Raw genomic sequence first — 17937 nt, forward strand, 5'->3', positions numbered from 1 at the left:
GTGTAGGTGGAAATTCTGCTCTGCGAAATAACAGAAGCTCATTAGCGGCACGGCAGTTGTTCATGCATCTCTAATGTTGGGATACCATACACCTAGCTAAAAGAAAGCTCTGACGAATATCTTAATATTTATGTCTGTCCTGCGAGGTGAAAGAAGTACTGTCACTTTGATGTATCTGTGTGAGATTTTAATGTGGATTAGGCACCGATCCTCTTCTCTTTTTCCCTCCTCTCGGTGCTGGTCTTACCCCATTTCCCGCTGCTTTAATCCGTCTCAGGAGTGTGACGTGGGATCGCAACAACACCACGGCGACAGGCTTCCAAGATGTGGCGAGAGCGTTGGAGCAGTAAGACGAACGCAACGCAGCACACCAACATCCTTTTGAAGAGGGCGGACGCACACACACATGAAACGCATCACTCACACACCCATATGAAAGGCAGATAACCATCTCTGCGTGATGTTTGCGATTACAGAATGTTTCATCACTCTCCTGACGTGTGTGCCACTCAAATAAGTGTGGGCGTGAAGTTTGTACCCGCGCATCTCTGTCTGTGTGTACAAGGGTGTGGGTGTATTTGCGTATTAGGGAATTGCAGACAGCTGTTATAAGTGCCCCGGGCATTTCCTGTTTGTTCTTGTTAACATCAGTTTCTCCAGTTTATTATTGCCAGGGTAATGTTGTCTTTCTATCTGCCCCTCTTTGTCTTCCTTCGCTCTGCAACAAACAGCAACTTTACCTTGCAATACATGCCCCTGCCCCTCAGCGATGTCACTCAAGCGCACCGCAGCGCCCCAGAGAAGACCGACCAAGCCCTGACCAAGGTGAGGAGGACCTTTTCTTTAGCCTGTTAAATTTGCTGCGCCATGTTGCAAGACGCACATGGTTAATAAGAGCCTGGTAATTAGAGTCACACTGAGGCGTGGGTCTGATGAATGGCTTTCATTTACTCGTGCGTTAGAAGTGATGATTAAATGTGAACGTTCCCAGAGATGATTATGTTGATGTCTGTATGATATGTTGTGACATGAGAATGACTTTTCTAATACTGCCAGAGTCCTTCTGAGAGTTAGGTTTGCAATCTGTGATAGAGATTCCAGATGTCTGTAACTGCTAACATACTTCTGTGTCATATTCATATTGCATCCATGTATTACAGTTTCAGTTTAAAGGATTTAAAGACTTAATTCAGTTCACTTTCATTTATATAGTTCCCCAAAAAGGTGATATTACGGTGCTTTATATTGTGAGGTAATATAGAGTGAGATCACAAAAGATCTGACAATTCCTTACAGCATGCACTTGGCGACTTGAGGGAGAAAGAACTCCCTTTTGATAAGAACAGACTTCCAATAGGCCAGACTCAGGGAGAGGCAGGCATCTGCTGCCACTTGTTTTCCTTTGGGGGGGGACAAAACGCAACCTAATTGAGAGTGGAGACAGTTTATAACATAATAAGTAAGTAAGGTTTATTTATTAAGCGCTTTTCACAGACAATCGGTCACACAGCGCTGTACACAAATGGCAATAGTGGCACAGAAACACACAGGGAAAGAAAAAAAAGGGAGTGACCAATGCTTGGTTTGTCATGGGAAGTCCTCCAGCAGTCTGCCTGGTAGCGGCATAATTAAGAAAAAAAGGTTCATAGTCACCTGATTTAACTTTGGCTATAAGCTATGTCAAAAAAGCTCAAATGTAGGGAAGGTGTATCTTTCCCGAATGCAAACTGGGAGCTCTAGCTCCAAAGGAGAGGAGCTTGATAGCTGAAAGCTCTGTCTACCGTTTCTACTTTTAGAAACCCTAGGACCTAAAAGTAAACCTGTAGTCTGTGAGTGGGGTGTTCTGTTTGGGTAATAGGGTGCTATGAGGGTTTGCTCTCATGCTCTCAAATTAAAATCAGACTTGTCTTGGAATGCAACACCTTGTCTGTTTAGATGAAAATTAGTATTATCATGATAAAAACATATACAGTCTGTGGTTTAACTAAAATATAAAGAAAGCAGTAGTCACATCCATTCATTTTTAATCTTTTTTCATGCACGTGTGTTTGTTTTGTCTGCTGCCATGCTAGTTTTTTTTTTGTGTGTGTGTATTTGGAGCCAAAGGTGAATGTATTCAGACCAGAAGCATCATTAGCAAGCTGTATCCATTGACCGAATGAATGAAAAGCACAGACCTGATGCCTATAAGTTAGCATTGTCATACTGAAAAAAAAATTACAAGAATGTAACCCATTACGACCAAAGAAGATATGGTGTGGATGGATGTGCCACACAGCAAGCCATGTTATGATGCAGATAATAGTTATTGCTGTGAATCAAGCATAGAACATTTGTGCTGCTACCTGCTATATAACAGCTGATATGAGGCATTTTATATGAGAACCAATTTGGATTAACTCAGAGGCATTGACTTGGAGGCAACGCCAAGTGCCTACTTGAGGAAGTGCAGTCTTTGGAACTTGTGTTTGCTTCATTTTTTAGCCCTGGAGGTTCCTCCAGGAGGTCTTTAGGCAGAAACAACGCAAGAAAAAGCCCAGGCGGGCATCTTTGCTGCAGGGTGTAATGGTCACATTAAAAAATTCCAACAACATTATTCAGTTAATTGTTAATTTATGCAATTTATTATACTGCTCTACGCTGGTCATTGCCAGCAACATTCAGAAGTGTTCTTTGAGTTTCAGCTTGCTCTGTCACTCATGCCATATGCCAAAATGTCAAAATTTTTTAAAACTCTTCTGATGATTTATTTTCTTCCTCTCTCTGATTCTGAGTATCTGCTCTGCAGCATTTCTCTAAGTCTCTTGGCACTTCCTGTTACTTTGAAAAAGAGGGGAAAAAAAGCCAGAAAGTGACAGATCTCTTTTCGCAGACGTACAGTTTCTTGGCAGTGAGTTGCATGGTTGTCTTTGCAATTATGATGTGGTTGCTTCAAGTAAAGGCCACTTGAATTGTAGTTGGGGTTTTTTACTTGCCAGGGAACAAAGACATATTTAAAGTCCACCTGTGTTCCATGTTGCGAAGAAAATCAACACCCATTCAGAGTTTTCACTTTTTGAACAGCCGAGCACCAGTTGTCAGTTTGCATTGTGCTGCTGCTGTCAATCCGGCACGTCGAGGCATACGTGTCAAGATTCTTATTTTGATTGTAGACTCAGTTTCTTGTATTTGTAATCGGAGAACTTTTTCAAGTTGCCAATCAAAGTATGAAACTAACTGACAGCAACACAACAGCCGATGTCAAAGAAAATAAAATGACAGGCAGTGTACATACAGCAAATGTGGCCTTTCTTAGCAGCTGTGTCTTTTTGTGTGGATGCTTATGCTAATAAAATCCATTAAACAAATCCTCATAAAGTGTGGCTGCTAATGGTGCTAAGCAGGAGAGTTGGCCGTAATTAAACATTAATCATTGTAGCTGCTGAAATGGTTATTTTGCTTCAGTATCACTGCTAAATAAAATGCTACTCATCAGCTAGCTTGTAAGCTGCAGGTAGCAAAACAAATCCGTGTACATTGCATGTCAAACACTATTTCTGTGACAGCTCGGTTTTCAGTCAATAGCAAATCCGTCTTCCCCCGAGGCTTGTGACTGAAGGTGCATTTCTGATACGGCTCGACAAAGCTAACACATTACTATGTGTATATATCTGTAGGATTTCTGACTGTTAAGTTCTTCTAACATCAGCTCCAGCCTCCAGATTTTCTGGTTCTAATCAAACACGGTTCCCTAAGGAGAGCTTTTAATTTAATTTGAGGCTTTATTAGCTTGGACAATGTGTGTGAGCCTTCAGAGTCCCTGTGCAATTCTTTATTCAATCTTTCTTTACATATGCTAAGATGATGATGCAGTCAACGCATCCACCTGCTGAGTCAAGGAAACAGATTAAAGGCATCCCGTAATTTTTTTTTTCTCGGGATCAAACCTCTCTCTCTAGTCTCCTTATTACCATGCAAATGGGTTCGTCTCCTGTCTCCCGCACACTGCACTTTGTAAACACCTGTCATCACCACTCCTCTTCCTCCCTGTTTGTTTTCTCTGTGTGTGTGTGTGTGTGTGTGTGTGTGTGTGTGTGTGTGTGTGTGTGTGTGTGTGTGTCAGATCCAGCGCGCCCTGCTAAGGAACAACCAGACTCAGCGTTTCTCTCAGAAACAGGCTCTCAGGCTGCACCAAGGCCTCGTCACCAGCACCGCTGAACAGGTGTGTGGCTGTGCTCACGCTGAGGAATAAGTCACTTCTTTTTTTCTCATTTTAATAGTACACCGAAGGGCTGTTTGGGTCTAATTGTATGCCTCCACTTTTGCACATGTGTATGTGTGCAGGTGATGGAGCGTCTGTGTGTGCGGGTGCAGCAGCAGGTTTGTGTCCTGAAAGGCTGCGAGGAAGGAGAGGAGGTCCAGACGGCTAGACAGCTCCTCAAAGAAGCAAGGAACTCGAGAGCTGTGAGTGGGTTATAAGTGTGTGTGTGTGTATGTGTGTGTGTGGCTACGTATTTTAATCTTGGACTCTTCCACATGTACTTTAGTGTCTTGAACCAGCATTCATTTCTTTATAGTTGGTGAAGCAACTTAACACTCACCTGTGAATCCTTAAGCATAAAAAAGACGCCTATCTCAAGGGATGAGCCATCGTTCTGTCTATACTTAACACACAGCTTAGCAAAAAACCTGTTTTAAACTATATCTTTAGACATTTTGTTGCTAAAAGCCTTTCACAAGAACACATCATTTATTCCCATTTCTTTAGTAAAGTCTGTGAAAAATGCCAAATATGACACATTTAATATTTTTTGCACCAACAAGGTGATTCCCTAAAGAAGTACCGTATTCGTCCAAAACGTAGCATATCCCAGCATGGTGTGCATGCTCTTAGAAAAAGTAAAAGACGTAAAGAATGATCTACAACAGATGAATGCCATCTGCAAGTCACGTCTTAAAGTAACAGGGATAAAATCCAGCAAAGATCTGACAAACCTGAGCGATGCATCTGGTCCTTCAGCTGATCCTTCTGCTGTAGTCTAAATCTCAGGAAGGATAACTGGGAGAAAAAGGCTGACTTAAGGCAAATTATACAAGAACTGTGGATAATTTCTGTCAACAGTTCTTATGGAGAGATGAATCCAAAGAATGTCAGAAGAGAGCTCCAACAGTGAGTGTCTACAGCCATTTGTAAAACAGGGTGGAGGCTCAGTCATGGTTCAGGGCTGCATTTCAGCCAGTGGTGTTGCAGATCTTGTCAAAATTGATGGAATTATAAATGTAGAAATGTATCTGCCAATCCAGTAAAAGCATACCTGGATAGAAAAATGGGGGGTGGCTGTAGCTCAGGAGGTAGAGCAGGTCACCTACTGATCGGAAGGTTGGTGGTTCGATCCTTGGCTCCTCCAGTCTGCATGTCAAGTATCCTTGGGCAACATACTAACCCCAAGTTGCTCTCCGATGCGTCCATCGGAGTATGAATGTGTGTGAATGTAGTTAGAAAGCACTAAGTAAAGATAAAGTGCTTGTGAGAATGGGTGTGATTGGGTGAATGTGGCATGTTGTGTAGAGCGCTTTGAGTACTCCAAGAGAGTAGAAAAGCGCTATATAAGAATCAGTCCATTTACCATTTACCAAAAACACTGGATTGTTCCCCAGAGCCCAGACCTCAACACTACTGAAGTACTGTGGTATTGTATTGACAGAGAACAGAACAGAAGGCAGCTAACATCCAAAGAAGAGCTTTGAATGTGCTTCAAGAAGCCTGGAGAACTATTTCTGAGGACTACTTAAAGAAATTACAAAAACAGCTGCCTTGGAGAGTTCAGGGTTTGTTGAAGAATAAAGGTGGCCACTTCATTATCGACTTTAAAGCTCGTTAGAATTGTACAAAGTCTGCTTTTACCTTATATGATATATTTCCATAAGTAACAAAATGTTAAAAATGAGAGTTGATTAAAAACTTTCACATAGTGCTGCAGCATTGTATGATTCAGAGTTCTGGGTATTGGTGGACCTCCCAGGTCATCCACACTTTTGCTCAGCCGTGTCCCACTGCAACAGCTTACTTTTAACTGGCTGCCCCTCTCAAACACAAGATTTGAACACCAGATGAAAAATGGAGGCAGGACAAGCAGTAGCTGGAAATTTCATGGTGAGCTGTGACCATATTAGGGATATTACCCCCTTACATCATAAAAATCCCACAATGGTAAGAACTGTTCAAAGCCAAGCATCTAGTTAATGAATGTGTGCCAGTTCAGTTTATTGCAGTGGGAAATATTGTACTTTGTCCTTCACTACATTTACCTAACTGCTGTAGTGACCAATTAGTTTGCAGTTTAGGATTATCCACTTCTAAGAAGGCATTCCCTTTTCCCTGGAGAAACTTTACAGAGCCTAACTGCATCACAGTGCACTGATGCAAAGACATATTTAGCAGCCTCCTTATAGTCATTCGTGCATTAAAATACAAGAGCTGAAGCTCATGGTCTGAACAGGAAAACACCAATAAAAGTAAAACGAAAGGGCTGCAAAAACCATTAAAACTGGAATTATGCAAATGTTTATTACACAGTATTACCCAGAGCACGACGTCAGACCCAACCGTAAGATGTTCTGTGACCATATAAACGTGCATTAATGCAGCTGTAAATGCTGCTATTTAAAACCTTTTTTTAGGGTTCACTCAGTATTTTATAACCCAAACCTGCACAGCAAAATACAGCCCGCCAAACAAACACATAGAGAATAAAGATTATAAGGGTGTGTTTTGTTTTTTAACACAGACCGACGCTAGGCTGGTGCAGCCATTTTGAATCGATAACAGCTTCTGTAGTGTGGAAGATTATAATCCAGCATCCATAAATCCGTACAATGCTTTAGCCACATGAGCTGCAGGCACTGCAGTGTAGCTTGACCAAACTGAATGCTAGAATCAAAATGAGAAGTCTGTTTGTGCTGAACGCCAATCAAGTATTAATAGCCTGATTATCAAATCACATATCTTGCTGCAGCAGCAAATAAACATAGCATGTTCTGCATTGAGCTTAATATATGTGCCCTGCAAACAGAGCAAGAACAAGATGAAAAACACAGCTTTGCAGCACAGTTTGTTTCGTGCTGCTCACTTCTTCAAATACACAAATATCCTTCACCGATCACCAGTAGTAGACCTGCACTCTTCGACACCTACACCAACACATACGCTGGAGACACGCGGGGGGAGCAGTGCTTTCTATTTTCTTCTAAAGGAAAGGCGTGAACAGGATTGTAAGTGATAAATGGATTGTTGCATTCCAATTTACAATTTACAATTTAACAGGAAGGAAGAAAATGTAAATAAGCACGTTCTCCCTGCTTTTTACTTTAAAGCAGTACGCAAACATTTAATAAATGGTTCTGGACACTGTCGAGCATAATGTACATTCTTCATGCTTATTTATACACAACACTTGTCAACAGTTTTACAATTTATATGGAGCTGTATTTCATAGTGTTTGTTAGGGATGCACTTAAAATTCTGCACCCAGAGCTGCTCAGAGGTTGCATGAATGCAGGCATAAGAAGAAAGAGATTGCACTCAAAGAAAGGTGTATTGAGATCCTTATTTAAAACCTTATTATGTCTTAACCCTCCTGTTATGTTGACCCGGGGCAAATTTACTCATCCAAAAATGTCAGAAACACTGGCATTGATTATTTTACAATTTTCTTTTATAATTTAGATTTTTTTCGTTTTCTGTAGTGATGCAGATGACATGTGACATCTCTTCTGTTCTGGGTCAATCTGACCTGCAACATAACAGGAGGGTTAAAGCAAGCAGACCCGTATTATTTTTCTGTCAGATGTGACTGACGAGTGTATAAGTGCAGCTTTTATGTCCTAGTGACGTGAACTAAAAAGTCATTTATGCTTCAGACTAATCAAACGGCTGATAAAGATGGTTGTTGAGTCACAAATCATGCGTCTAGAAAGATGATGCATCATTCATGTTGGATTTTTAAACCAATATTTTTAATTATTTTGTTTTGGATATTGTTTATTTCCTGATTTTGTTACAGAGAGGCAAAGAGACACAGTGAGTTGTTTTGGGGGTTTTTTGTCTGTCCTGTCTGGCAGTGTAGGAATCAGAGTTTTTGTCTGGAGGCTAAACAACATGCCCAACATATTGATTTTCCAAAGTGGACCTTTATGGCTTTTGTTATACTGGTTTACTTTATAGTTGTACTTTAGGATTTTTTTGATCTTAAGTCATTACAATCAGAACGGTGTAGACCAGGGGATAGAAAAGAAGAAAGAAAGAGAAGTTGTGGAGAAAGTTAGCAGAAGGTGAGGGAGAGAAAAGAAGAAGAAGAGGGACAGAGAGAGACGGAGAGAGAGAAGAAACACTGAGAATCTGCTTGATCATCTGCTGAAAGAAAAACCAAGCAAAACGAAAACAACAGCGTGCATTTGTGAGTACCTGTTTGGACACTTGTGTGTGTGAAGACGCTTGCGTTCATAAGGTTTATCCATTTAAGTGTCTAAGAATTATTATTATATTATAATAATTATTATGGTAAATGGACTGATTCTTATATAGAGCTTTTCTACTCTATCTGAGCACTCAAAGCAGTCATTATAGGATCTACCTTACAATATAAAGCACCTTGAGGCGACTGATGTTGTGATTTGGTGCTGTATAAATAAAATGGAATTGAACGGAATTAAGAGTGGGTGTGGAAGCCACAGCCCTGCGCCCAAAGACATGAAGCAGGCGTGGAGGAGACCTGGGCCCCAGACCCAGGAGGTGGTTCCCTTTACTCTGCGGTGGAGACAAGCAGACCGCATTGAACCTGCAGCAACAGGGAAGCCCACCAGTCCAGAGCCTGACCAGGCGGCCAGCTCCTCCTCCTGGCCCATTGACGGCAAACAGAGAATGGGGATGTGAAAAGACCCCATACCTCACTCCGCTTGCAGTGTTGATGCGTGCTGATCTAAAGTGCATTTAAATAGGGGAGGGGCATGGCACCAACAACCCTCTGAAAGATAACAGCTCGGCCCCTCCCAAGACCCTCAATGTCTACATGCAATTTAAAATTGAGAGGTGGGCACCAGCACCACAGATGAGGCTGAATAAACAGACTGTTCTCTGGATGCGAAGGGTTGTCTGATAATGTTTCACTCACAGAAAAAAGGAAAACAGTGGCTGGAGACTGCGGCACAAACAAAATTATTGCCACTGTGTGCAGTGAAGGCGCCATCTCAATGCCTTTGAAATAGTCAGTTGCCATCTTCAAAACAACTTCATTGCGTTGAGACTATATTGGAGCAGCAATAAGATAAAGTCAGTCTGCTATCAATTTGTAATCAAAGGGTTAAGTTGGCAATTAAATCTGTTGCCATTTGTGGCAAATCTGTTACCGTCCATAGAAACTGACATTAAACGATGGTAACTCACAGAACGAGGTGCACGCTCAGTCTCTGAGCGACAAGTCGGTCACCACAACTACGTGCATCCAGTAGCAAGAAAATTCTGTTCAGTCACTCGGCAACCAGAGATTTTTTTACCCTTGTTGCAAGAGGATGCTTTTTTCATCTAGCGTGACTGAACCATCTCAAAAATAAGGCAAATAAAACAGTTTGTGAAAAGCTCACGGCAAGACGGTTAAAGATTGCAGATTTTTCTTTGTATTAATCATCAGTAGAAAAATTGAGGCCACTGTTTCTTCCGTTATTCGAGCTGCAGAATTTACTTTTATATCAAAATAATGTGCAAGTAAACCAAAACTCATTCTGGATTAAGCCAACTCCCAATACAAATGCTTTGTTTTGCATCATGTTCATTAACATTAAAAAGCCAATGTGACAAAGCAAATCTTTTCATTCCATGTGTTATTTTTCTTTAGTATGTGCTTTTCCTTTAACCAGTTTTTAATGTAGGTGGATGTTTTTTCATTGTATTATTGCTACTTTCACTGAACGTGTGTGTGTGTGTTGTGTGTTCATCAGCTGTATCCATCTCTGTGTGAGCTGGCCCACGTGTTGTCAGTGGATGGACCTGTTAAACAGCGCCTGGACACTCTGGCAGGAGAGCTGGCCAAGGCTGCAGACAAAGAACTGCAGGTAGGCTGGGGGTGGGTTTGAACCGTGGCCTTGGTTGTAATCGCTGAAACATTCCTTCGCTGATGCATTGGTATTTTAAACAGTAGTGGAGCGCTAGTTGCATTTAAATTGCCCATTAATGCCGTGTGAATGTGTGTGCAGTGCAGGTATGCTGACTTCAAAAGAAATTCACAGGGAGGGAACACTCGAACATTTTTTTTGTTCCATTTTGGTCTCATTGGGATTCAGCAGCACAGCATAGGCAAATGATAAAAAGCAGCACGCACCCCGAGGAGGAATATGGCATACTTTGTATTGAATTTCAACTTACTTGAGCATAATTTACATCTTTGTTTATGCTGCCTAATTTTGTTATTATGCTAGACGCTGCATTTGTAATTTGCATTTGTTAAGATCAATTTAAACAAACAACAAAAGAGCCAAAAATGCAGGTTTAGATAGTTGAGGTGTGTTTTTGCCCAAATGTCTGATAAACAGAACATCTTGAAGAGACAAATGGATTATATGAATTATTAATACAAGTTTTGGGCATATAAATATGTATTTATAGCTAATCCATCAGCTGTAGGCGACATATATATATGTAATGATACATGTCTTGGGACACTTCTACTCTAGGTGGTTGTGGACTCCATGGTGTCCCTTTGCCGTGAACTGTGCCCCATGTCCTGCTCAGCAGCTGAGAGACTGAGTCCACCTTTGTCGTCCATCTCTGAACAAGTTTCTATCCCTCGCTCCGCCATCCGCAACGCCCTGATGGAGAGGGCGGCAGAGGACATCAACAGAGCTCTGGAGTAAGAAAGAGAGTGGTTTAAAAAGTTCTAGAGAGGCAAAGAACTTCTGATTGAACTGTTATTCCTTTCTCTATCCCAGAGAAGTGAAGCTGTCTGTGGTCTCCTATCTGACCAACTCCATAGTTGATCAGATTCTACAAGAGCTCTACACCACCCATAAAACCCTGGTACTGGTAATATCACTTTACTGCATGCCTTCTTGTAGATTCTAGAAAAAAATGTTATTTGAATGTAAAGCTGGAATCTGTTTTGTACTAAAATATAGTTAAATTTATAATATGACTAATTGAAAAAAAAAAAACCAACCAAAATGATCTGCGTTTGCCTGAACTGTGCAAATAACAGGAAAAGCTCGCCTCAGTTTCTTTTTTTTACCACACATGCATAAAACATTACAAATTTCACTTTAGCTTTGTGTTATTTGAAGTTATATTCATAAAGAAAATTGTTTGCTGTGTTGGAAATTGCAGTCTATTAAATATGTCGCTGAAGGAAGGAGATGGTTATCTTGTAAAATTAGCATAAAAATTGAAAACAGGGCGAAACTGCCAACTTGGCTCTATTCAAGTAAAATAACTGTCAGGACACGTCATGTGCTGGACTATTAAGCCTTTTTGTCTCCATCAAGCCTTAAGCAATAACATCCACTTATATTATATCCTCAAATATCCATTTGTTTTTTCTCTTTAATCAAAAAATGAAAGATGAAATGAATTTAATTTGTTATCCCAAAATGATTTTTTGTGGCTTGTGTACACTCTACACTTTATTAGCTACACCTGTTTAACTTTCCCTTCATGCAAATGTCTAATCAACCCATCAGCAGCAGTTCAGTGCGTTTATGCACTTAGATATGGTCGTGATAACCCACTAAAGTTCAAACCAAGCTTCAGAACCAGGGAGGGACTTTGAACTTGTCCCATTTGTTGGTGTTTTAGAAACTGTGGATCTACTGGGATTTTTCCCCTCATCACCATCTCTAGGGTTTATGGAGAATACTCCAAAAAAGAGAAAATACCCAGTGAGCAGCAACTCTCTAGGCAAAAATGCCTGTTTGATAAGAGTTCAGAAGAAAACGGCCAGAGTGCTTTGAGCTGATGTGATGGCAACCGTACCTCAAATAACCCCTTGTATAACTAAGTTATGCATAAAAGCATTTTTGTAGTATCATCCAGTAGATTATGAGTAATTGAGCAGAGGGTCTACAATACTTGTGTCACCACTTTGCAATATGTTTATCAATGCAAAGCAATTATAAAGCTCCTGTGCACCTCCAGTGAACAACAGTGAAATGTTCTCTATCGTGTGTTCCCATAGCAGCCCATTTAAAATAAATTTATAATAACAAATAAATACATCCTGGAAAAGTACCCATTATGTGCATATATACATAGTGATGTCTAACCGAATTAAGAAGGTCCTCCTACGCTGTGGACATTCATTCATTATATTCCATATGATGCTTTCAAACATTAATATTGTTATGGATGTTGTCTTTCAGTGCTCCTATAACTCTGGTATATTTATTGCACATCGCACACATGGTTGATAAAATAATAATCCTACCTCCAGCCGTACCAGTGTACAAGCACAGGATAGGAAATTTTTCAAGATCATAATTAAATATCAGCGAAGTTAAAATTGAAACTGAAAACATTTAGTTCAGACATGTTAATACAAACTCTGAACTGTACAAGCGTAGTTTGCATAAATTCTTCTTCGTTATTCCAGGTGAACAGTAGCATACTAATGCGTGCAGTTATCTGAAGAAGACACCCTGGTACGCATGTCATTAACATATACAATGAAGATATATAGGTATAGAGCTTTGTTCTTTAAAAAGAATATTGAGCTCAGAGGCCAGATAACAACTTTATTTAAGCTGGTTAAGGACATGATGAGACCCTCCGGGCTCTCCTCTCCATAAAATTAAATTGTTTCAAATGAAACCATTGAAAAAGCAGAGAAAAAATTGACTCTTAGTAATAACACGGCCTCCCCTGCTCTGCTTGGCATTCAGTTCACCACGTCTGCTGTTACATCTCATTCTCCTTTCTCTCTTTTGGTGCAATGCCGGTTTGTCCTCTATCGTGCCTTACTCTGCTTTGATAATCAAGATATTGTATTTAATTCATATTCTTCATGGGCTTTACGAACGGTGGTAAAGTACTTTGTTTGTGAGCTTCTCAGGTACAAGGGCAGACATGCCTCTCCTCCCAGATAGCATTTAAGGATATATTTCCAGATGTCATCACTGTGCAAGTGTGAGGGTTTGTGTCTATGCAATGATACGTGCCTTTCATGTGTGTGTTGCATCAGCTGCGGCAGGTGTCTCAGGCAAAGCGTTGGGACGATGTCGGGACGGGCAGACGCAATATCAGACAGTCCAGAATAGTCGAGTCTCTGGAATTCGCTGATGAGGACTTTGGTGTCAACCTGGGAATAGTAAGTGTGCGAGACACACGCTGACCTCATGTGCACACTTAACAAGAATGAGCTTCTTCATTTAAAAAGAAGCATGTCTGATTTCAAGGCATGGATATAATACTTAACTGACTGCACCTAAAATAAGTGTTAAGAACAAAACCAGTTTTCAGAGACAAAAGAAAGAGGAAAGGTAATTAAGTTACATTTGATTTGATGGTTTAGAAGAGCCAAAGCAAACAATGGAAAGATGTCCACCTTTGACCTGTATTTTAAAAGATTAATAAAGCATTCATTCTTCCAGATGTGCTATTGTGTTCCACAACACCAAAAATTGGCTTCATACCACATAAAAATCAACCAAATCTGGTGAAAGGTTCTCATCCATCTCTGACTCCCTCAAATTGGGGGAGTCTGCATAAATGTAAGGTGTGATTTTTATTTATTTTTTTAATTCACCCTCATAATTTCATGACTCCCGGACAAACAGTGGGAGAAATATTTATTAGATCCTCTGCTGAATTTGTACATTTGCTCAATGGTAGTTTGTAGTTTCATTAAAGAAATCAACCAGAAATCCACTGAAAACACAAAAAAGTTCTAAATAAATTTTTAATGTCATTGAGAAAAATAATGATTTGAAAGCAAAACATGGCTTAGTACTTGGGCTAGAAACCCTTGTTGTCGAACATAGCGGTAAGGTGCTTCTTGTAGTTGGTCACCAGGCTTGCACATATCTCAGAGGGATTTTATCCCACTCCTCTTAACAGAAACTCCTGTAGGTTTCTTGGCTGCTGCCTGGCAACTCGACACTTCAGCTCCCTCAACAGGTTTTCTAAAGGGATGAGATCTGAGAATGGCCAGGCCACTCCATGACCTTAATGAGCTTCTTCTTTAACCACTCTTTTGTTGGCTTGGTGGTATGCTTTGGTTCATTGTCATGCTGGACGATGCGTTACTAACCCATCTTCAGTGTTCTGTCTGAGGAAGGGAGGTTCTTGTCCAATACTTTACAGCACATGGTCCTGTCCATTGGTTTGTCACTGCTGTGAAAAGTCCTATACCATTAGCGAATAAACAGCCCCAAACCATGTTTCCACCACCATGCTTGACTGTGGTGATGGTGTTCTTTAGATCATACTCTGCATTTCTCTGACTATGCGGGTTGAGTTGATTTCAAAGAGTTTGGTTTCATCTCTGCAGCACTTTCTCCCAAGTTTTCTCTGCCAGTGAACATCTAAATGTTGGAGACATAAGATGGGCCTGTGCATGCGCCTACTTGAGCAGGGGGGCTTGGTGGGCAATGCAAGATTTCAACTCATTACAGCGTAGTGTGTTACAACTGGTGTTCCTGGTGACTGTGGTCCCAACTGCCTTCATATCATTAAAAAGCTCCTCCTGTGTAGTTTTGGGCCGATACACGACGCTTCTCATGATCATCCTAACCAAGATCTTACATGGAGCTCCAGAATGAGGATCATTTTATATTTCTTACATTTCCAAATATTCACACCAACAGTCGTCACCTTCTAATCAAACTTCTTGTTGATGGTCTTGTTGCTCACTGCAGACTTGTGCAGGTCTACAAGCTTGTCCTTAATGTCCATTGACAGCTCTTTGGTCTTGGTGATGGAAGGGTTGGAATGGAAGAAACTGATTCTGTGGACAGGTGTGCTTTATACACATAACAAGTCGAGATCAGGAGTGGCTGTAATTGATTTAATCAATTGTAATCTGTGTTTTGTATGGGCACACAGCCAATCTATGGGAGCCAGAATTCTGGGTGGGATCTTGGGAATAAAAGTTCACTCAGTGACGTGCAAATCAATACTTTTATGCAGTGTAAATTGTTTTTTTTTTCTGGATTTTTGGTATTCTGTTTCTCTCCATGAAAATTTGAGACTTTTAATTTCTTTGTGTTCAGCAGGGGATCAAATAATTATTTCACCCACTGTATTCACATTAAATTTTCAAATGGATGCTCTCCTTGCAGTTTGTTGCTTTGTTGCCTGTTCGGTTTGTCACTGTCTAATTTGAAACTAAACTTCTCACTAAAATTGCTGTGAAACCTGTGTTCAGTACAGTGTCCTCATCACCTGGCTTCTTAAGTGAGTATCCTTTGATCCAGAATCCCTCTGTGATCCAGGCCCTTCTGCGTGCTCAGATTGCAGGGATATAGAAGAACTTCTACAGAATCTAAAGTTGTTTGAGCAATGCGAGATATATATATATATAACCACTAAAGGTGGTTCAAACATTAAAAAGTGCCATTTTAAAAATATATTATAACATTTTGGGCACAGAATGAGAAATTTTAAAAATCCCAACTAAGAAGAAGGAGGCCTTTCATATGGGATAACATGATTTGACCAGATACACATGGCACAAGGAGATATAAGCCTTAAAAATTTTAAAGTTTTCTCTAGTAAATGTTGGAAAACAGATAAAACATTCAGTGTCCCAATGCTTGATTCACTTCTGTTTACTGCTGCAGTTTTGCTGTTGAAACTCTGATCTGTTCCACCATACTGACGCTCAGAGCTGGTTACAAACAAATTGTGTTGAACAAGATTTACATTTTTTCAATTTCAGATCATCCAGCTTTTCTCCCCTTCAGCACGAGTATTTTATTCTCAAAATCAAGACAAATCCCACACTTCCTGTACCCTCCAGCAGGCTGTTGTTCTGAGCTTCGCACTTAGATTTTGTAAACAGTTTCTGCATCTTTTCATTGCCTTTGCTTTACTCCAGTTGGATTTTCTGTGAAATACTGTACGTGTATGTCATTGATCTACTTTATTTCATTCATTTATTTTAGCGAGGATGGGATACTTTTGTCCATTTAACTTTTTTGTGAGTTGTAATTGTGTTATAAGTGAAGTGAAGGCATTTAAAAACATTTGTGTATGTACAACGATCTCTTACAAAAGGACACCATGGCCATTAAGAAGCGGAGCTCCAGAACTAGAAGAATTCGACCCGTCTCCACCAGACTGAGTGAGTGTTCAGATGCAAATTATTGCTGTCACGTGCTTAAAGTATCGTGAAATACAATACTGTGCAAAAGTCTGAAGTCACCACTCATTCCTTTATATTTTGTTTCAGTATTTGTTGTAAAAGCTTTTGTGTCTCCTTCTGCTTTCAGAAGGCCTTTCAGAGTTTTTCTTTGGACATGTTTTTTCACTCATTTTCAGTCCAGTCCTTGTATCTAAGCATTTTCAGAGAATTGATTTTATTTCATTTATTTATTTATTGTGAAGCCACTTATCACTGACCTATCAATCATGCAAGCAAAAGAAGACACCTCATTCGAGGGATGAACCAGTGTTGTGTCTACACATGACAGACGACTTAGCAAAGAACCCATTTTTAATTGCGTCTATGGCACTGTGTTACAGTCCCCCAAAAAACTGCCTAATTTTTCCCCCTTTTTTTGTTAGATCTACAAAAAATATTGATTGACATGCAAAAAATAATATGTTTGCACCAACAAGGTGATTCTCAAAGAGCTATTAGACCACAAGTTGTCAAATCTCAGCGTGGTGTACTGTGTGTCCTGAGGAACCTTGACAAGGAAAAGACAAAAACACAAAAGTGGTAGGCCTAAAAAACAATTTACAGCAGATGAAAGGTATCTAATAATCATGTCTTTAAGAAATAGAGACGTTGGGAGACCTGATACAGGACTTGACATGCATCCATCCTCCAATGCAGTATTAGTCATCCATTGGCCTCCAGAGCTCAGACCTAAGCATTATTAAAGCAGTGTGGGATCATCTTGATAGAGAACAGAACGAAAGACATTGACTGTCCTTGAAGAAGCCTGGAGAACTGTTCCTGAAGACCATGTAAAGAAATTAAGAGACAGAGTTCAGGCTGTGTTGAAGAATAAAGGTGGACAAACTTCCATTTCCCAGCAAAATATGGAGTCATGAAGGATGGCTTGAGACTTTTGCACATTACTGTTTTATATAGATAGCCAATACCAGGGCAAGAGTCACTTGATCTTTCATTTTTTTAGTCAATAAAGTAGTTTTTCGTCTACAGAAATGAATGTCCAACATGGCATAATGACATAAGACATAATGTTGTTTCTGTATTTCTGTAGATAGAATGAAGCATTATTATAAAATAACATTGTTTCTGACACCAACCCAACCATGGGTGAGCCTTTTCCCCACTGGTGGGATTTGTCTTCTAACAGGAAGCATTTTTTCTCATTTCAAAAGCAATAAAAATGTGAAATTCACGAGCTGATTGCAAATTTAGTCTAATCATACATTTCATTCCAATCAAAGAGGATTTTATCAGTGGTATTGCATAAATGAAGTTCTGTCACAATCCATTTCCCTTCCTGTCATAGGTTTAGGTGAGGAGCCCAGTTCCTCTCCGACACCTTCAGCTCCACCTCACTCTGCCCCTCTTACCCACTCGGCATCATGGGAGTGTCTGTCCACTCTCCCCACCAATGGATCCCCCTTACGCCACGTGACCCACGCCAGGCCACGCCCGCCACGGCGACACAGAGCAGGACACCTACCTCCTGAATCCGTGAGTTTGTGACTTTGCAGTGACGTTTGACCATGTTATGAGCTTCAGTGGGCAGGGATCAGTGTCCCCTCCAGACTAGCAG

The 17937-nt window shown here is 40.4% G+C and overlaps 1 protein-coding gene across 6 annotated transcripts in view; it reads left to right on the forward strand.

Annotated features, from left to right (window-relative positions):
- The window catches only part of carmil3 (capping protein regulator and myosin 1 linker 3), a 99422-nt gene that overhangs the window by 71159 nt on the left and 10326 nt on the right, over nucleotides 1–17937 (forward strand). For all 6 annotated transcript variants that reach the window (XM_087831554.1, XM_087831555.1, XM_035912961.2 and 3 more), the window contains 10 exons: nucleotides 278–346; nucleotides 732–825; nucleotides 4103–4201; nucleotides 4324–4443; nucleotides 9973–10086; nucleotides 10705–10880; nucleotides 10960–11047; nucleotides 13200–13325; nucleotides 16235–16301; nucleotides 17668–17855. In XM_087831554.1, coding sequence (XP_087687680.1) covers nucleotides 278–346; nucleotides 732–825; nucleotides 4103–4201; nucleotides 4324–4443; nucleotides 9973–10086; nucleotides 10705–10880; nucleotides 10960–11047; nucleotides 13200–13325; nucleotides 16235–16301; nucleotides 17668–17855 — 1141 coding nt within the window. The remainder of the gene's footprint in view (nucleotides 1–277; nucleotides 347–731; nucleotides 826–4102; nucleotides 4202–4323; nucleotides 4444–9972; nucleotides 10087–10704; nucleotides 10881–10959; nucleotides 11048–13199; nucleotides 13326–16234; nucleotides 16302–17667; nucleotides 17856–17937) is intronic.

Source organism: Neolamprologus brichardi, chromosome 18, assembly GCF_056152115.1.
Source record: "Neolamprologus brichardi isolate AB-2024 chromosome 18, ASM5615211v1, whole genome shotgun sequence".
Classification (NCBI taxonomy): Eukaryota; Metazoa; Chordata; class Actinopteri; order Cichliformes; family Cichlidae; genus Neolamprologus; species Neolamprologus brichardi.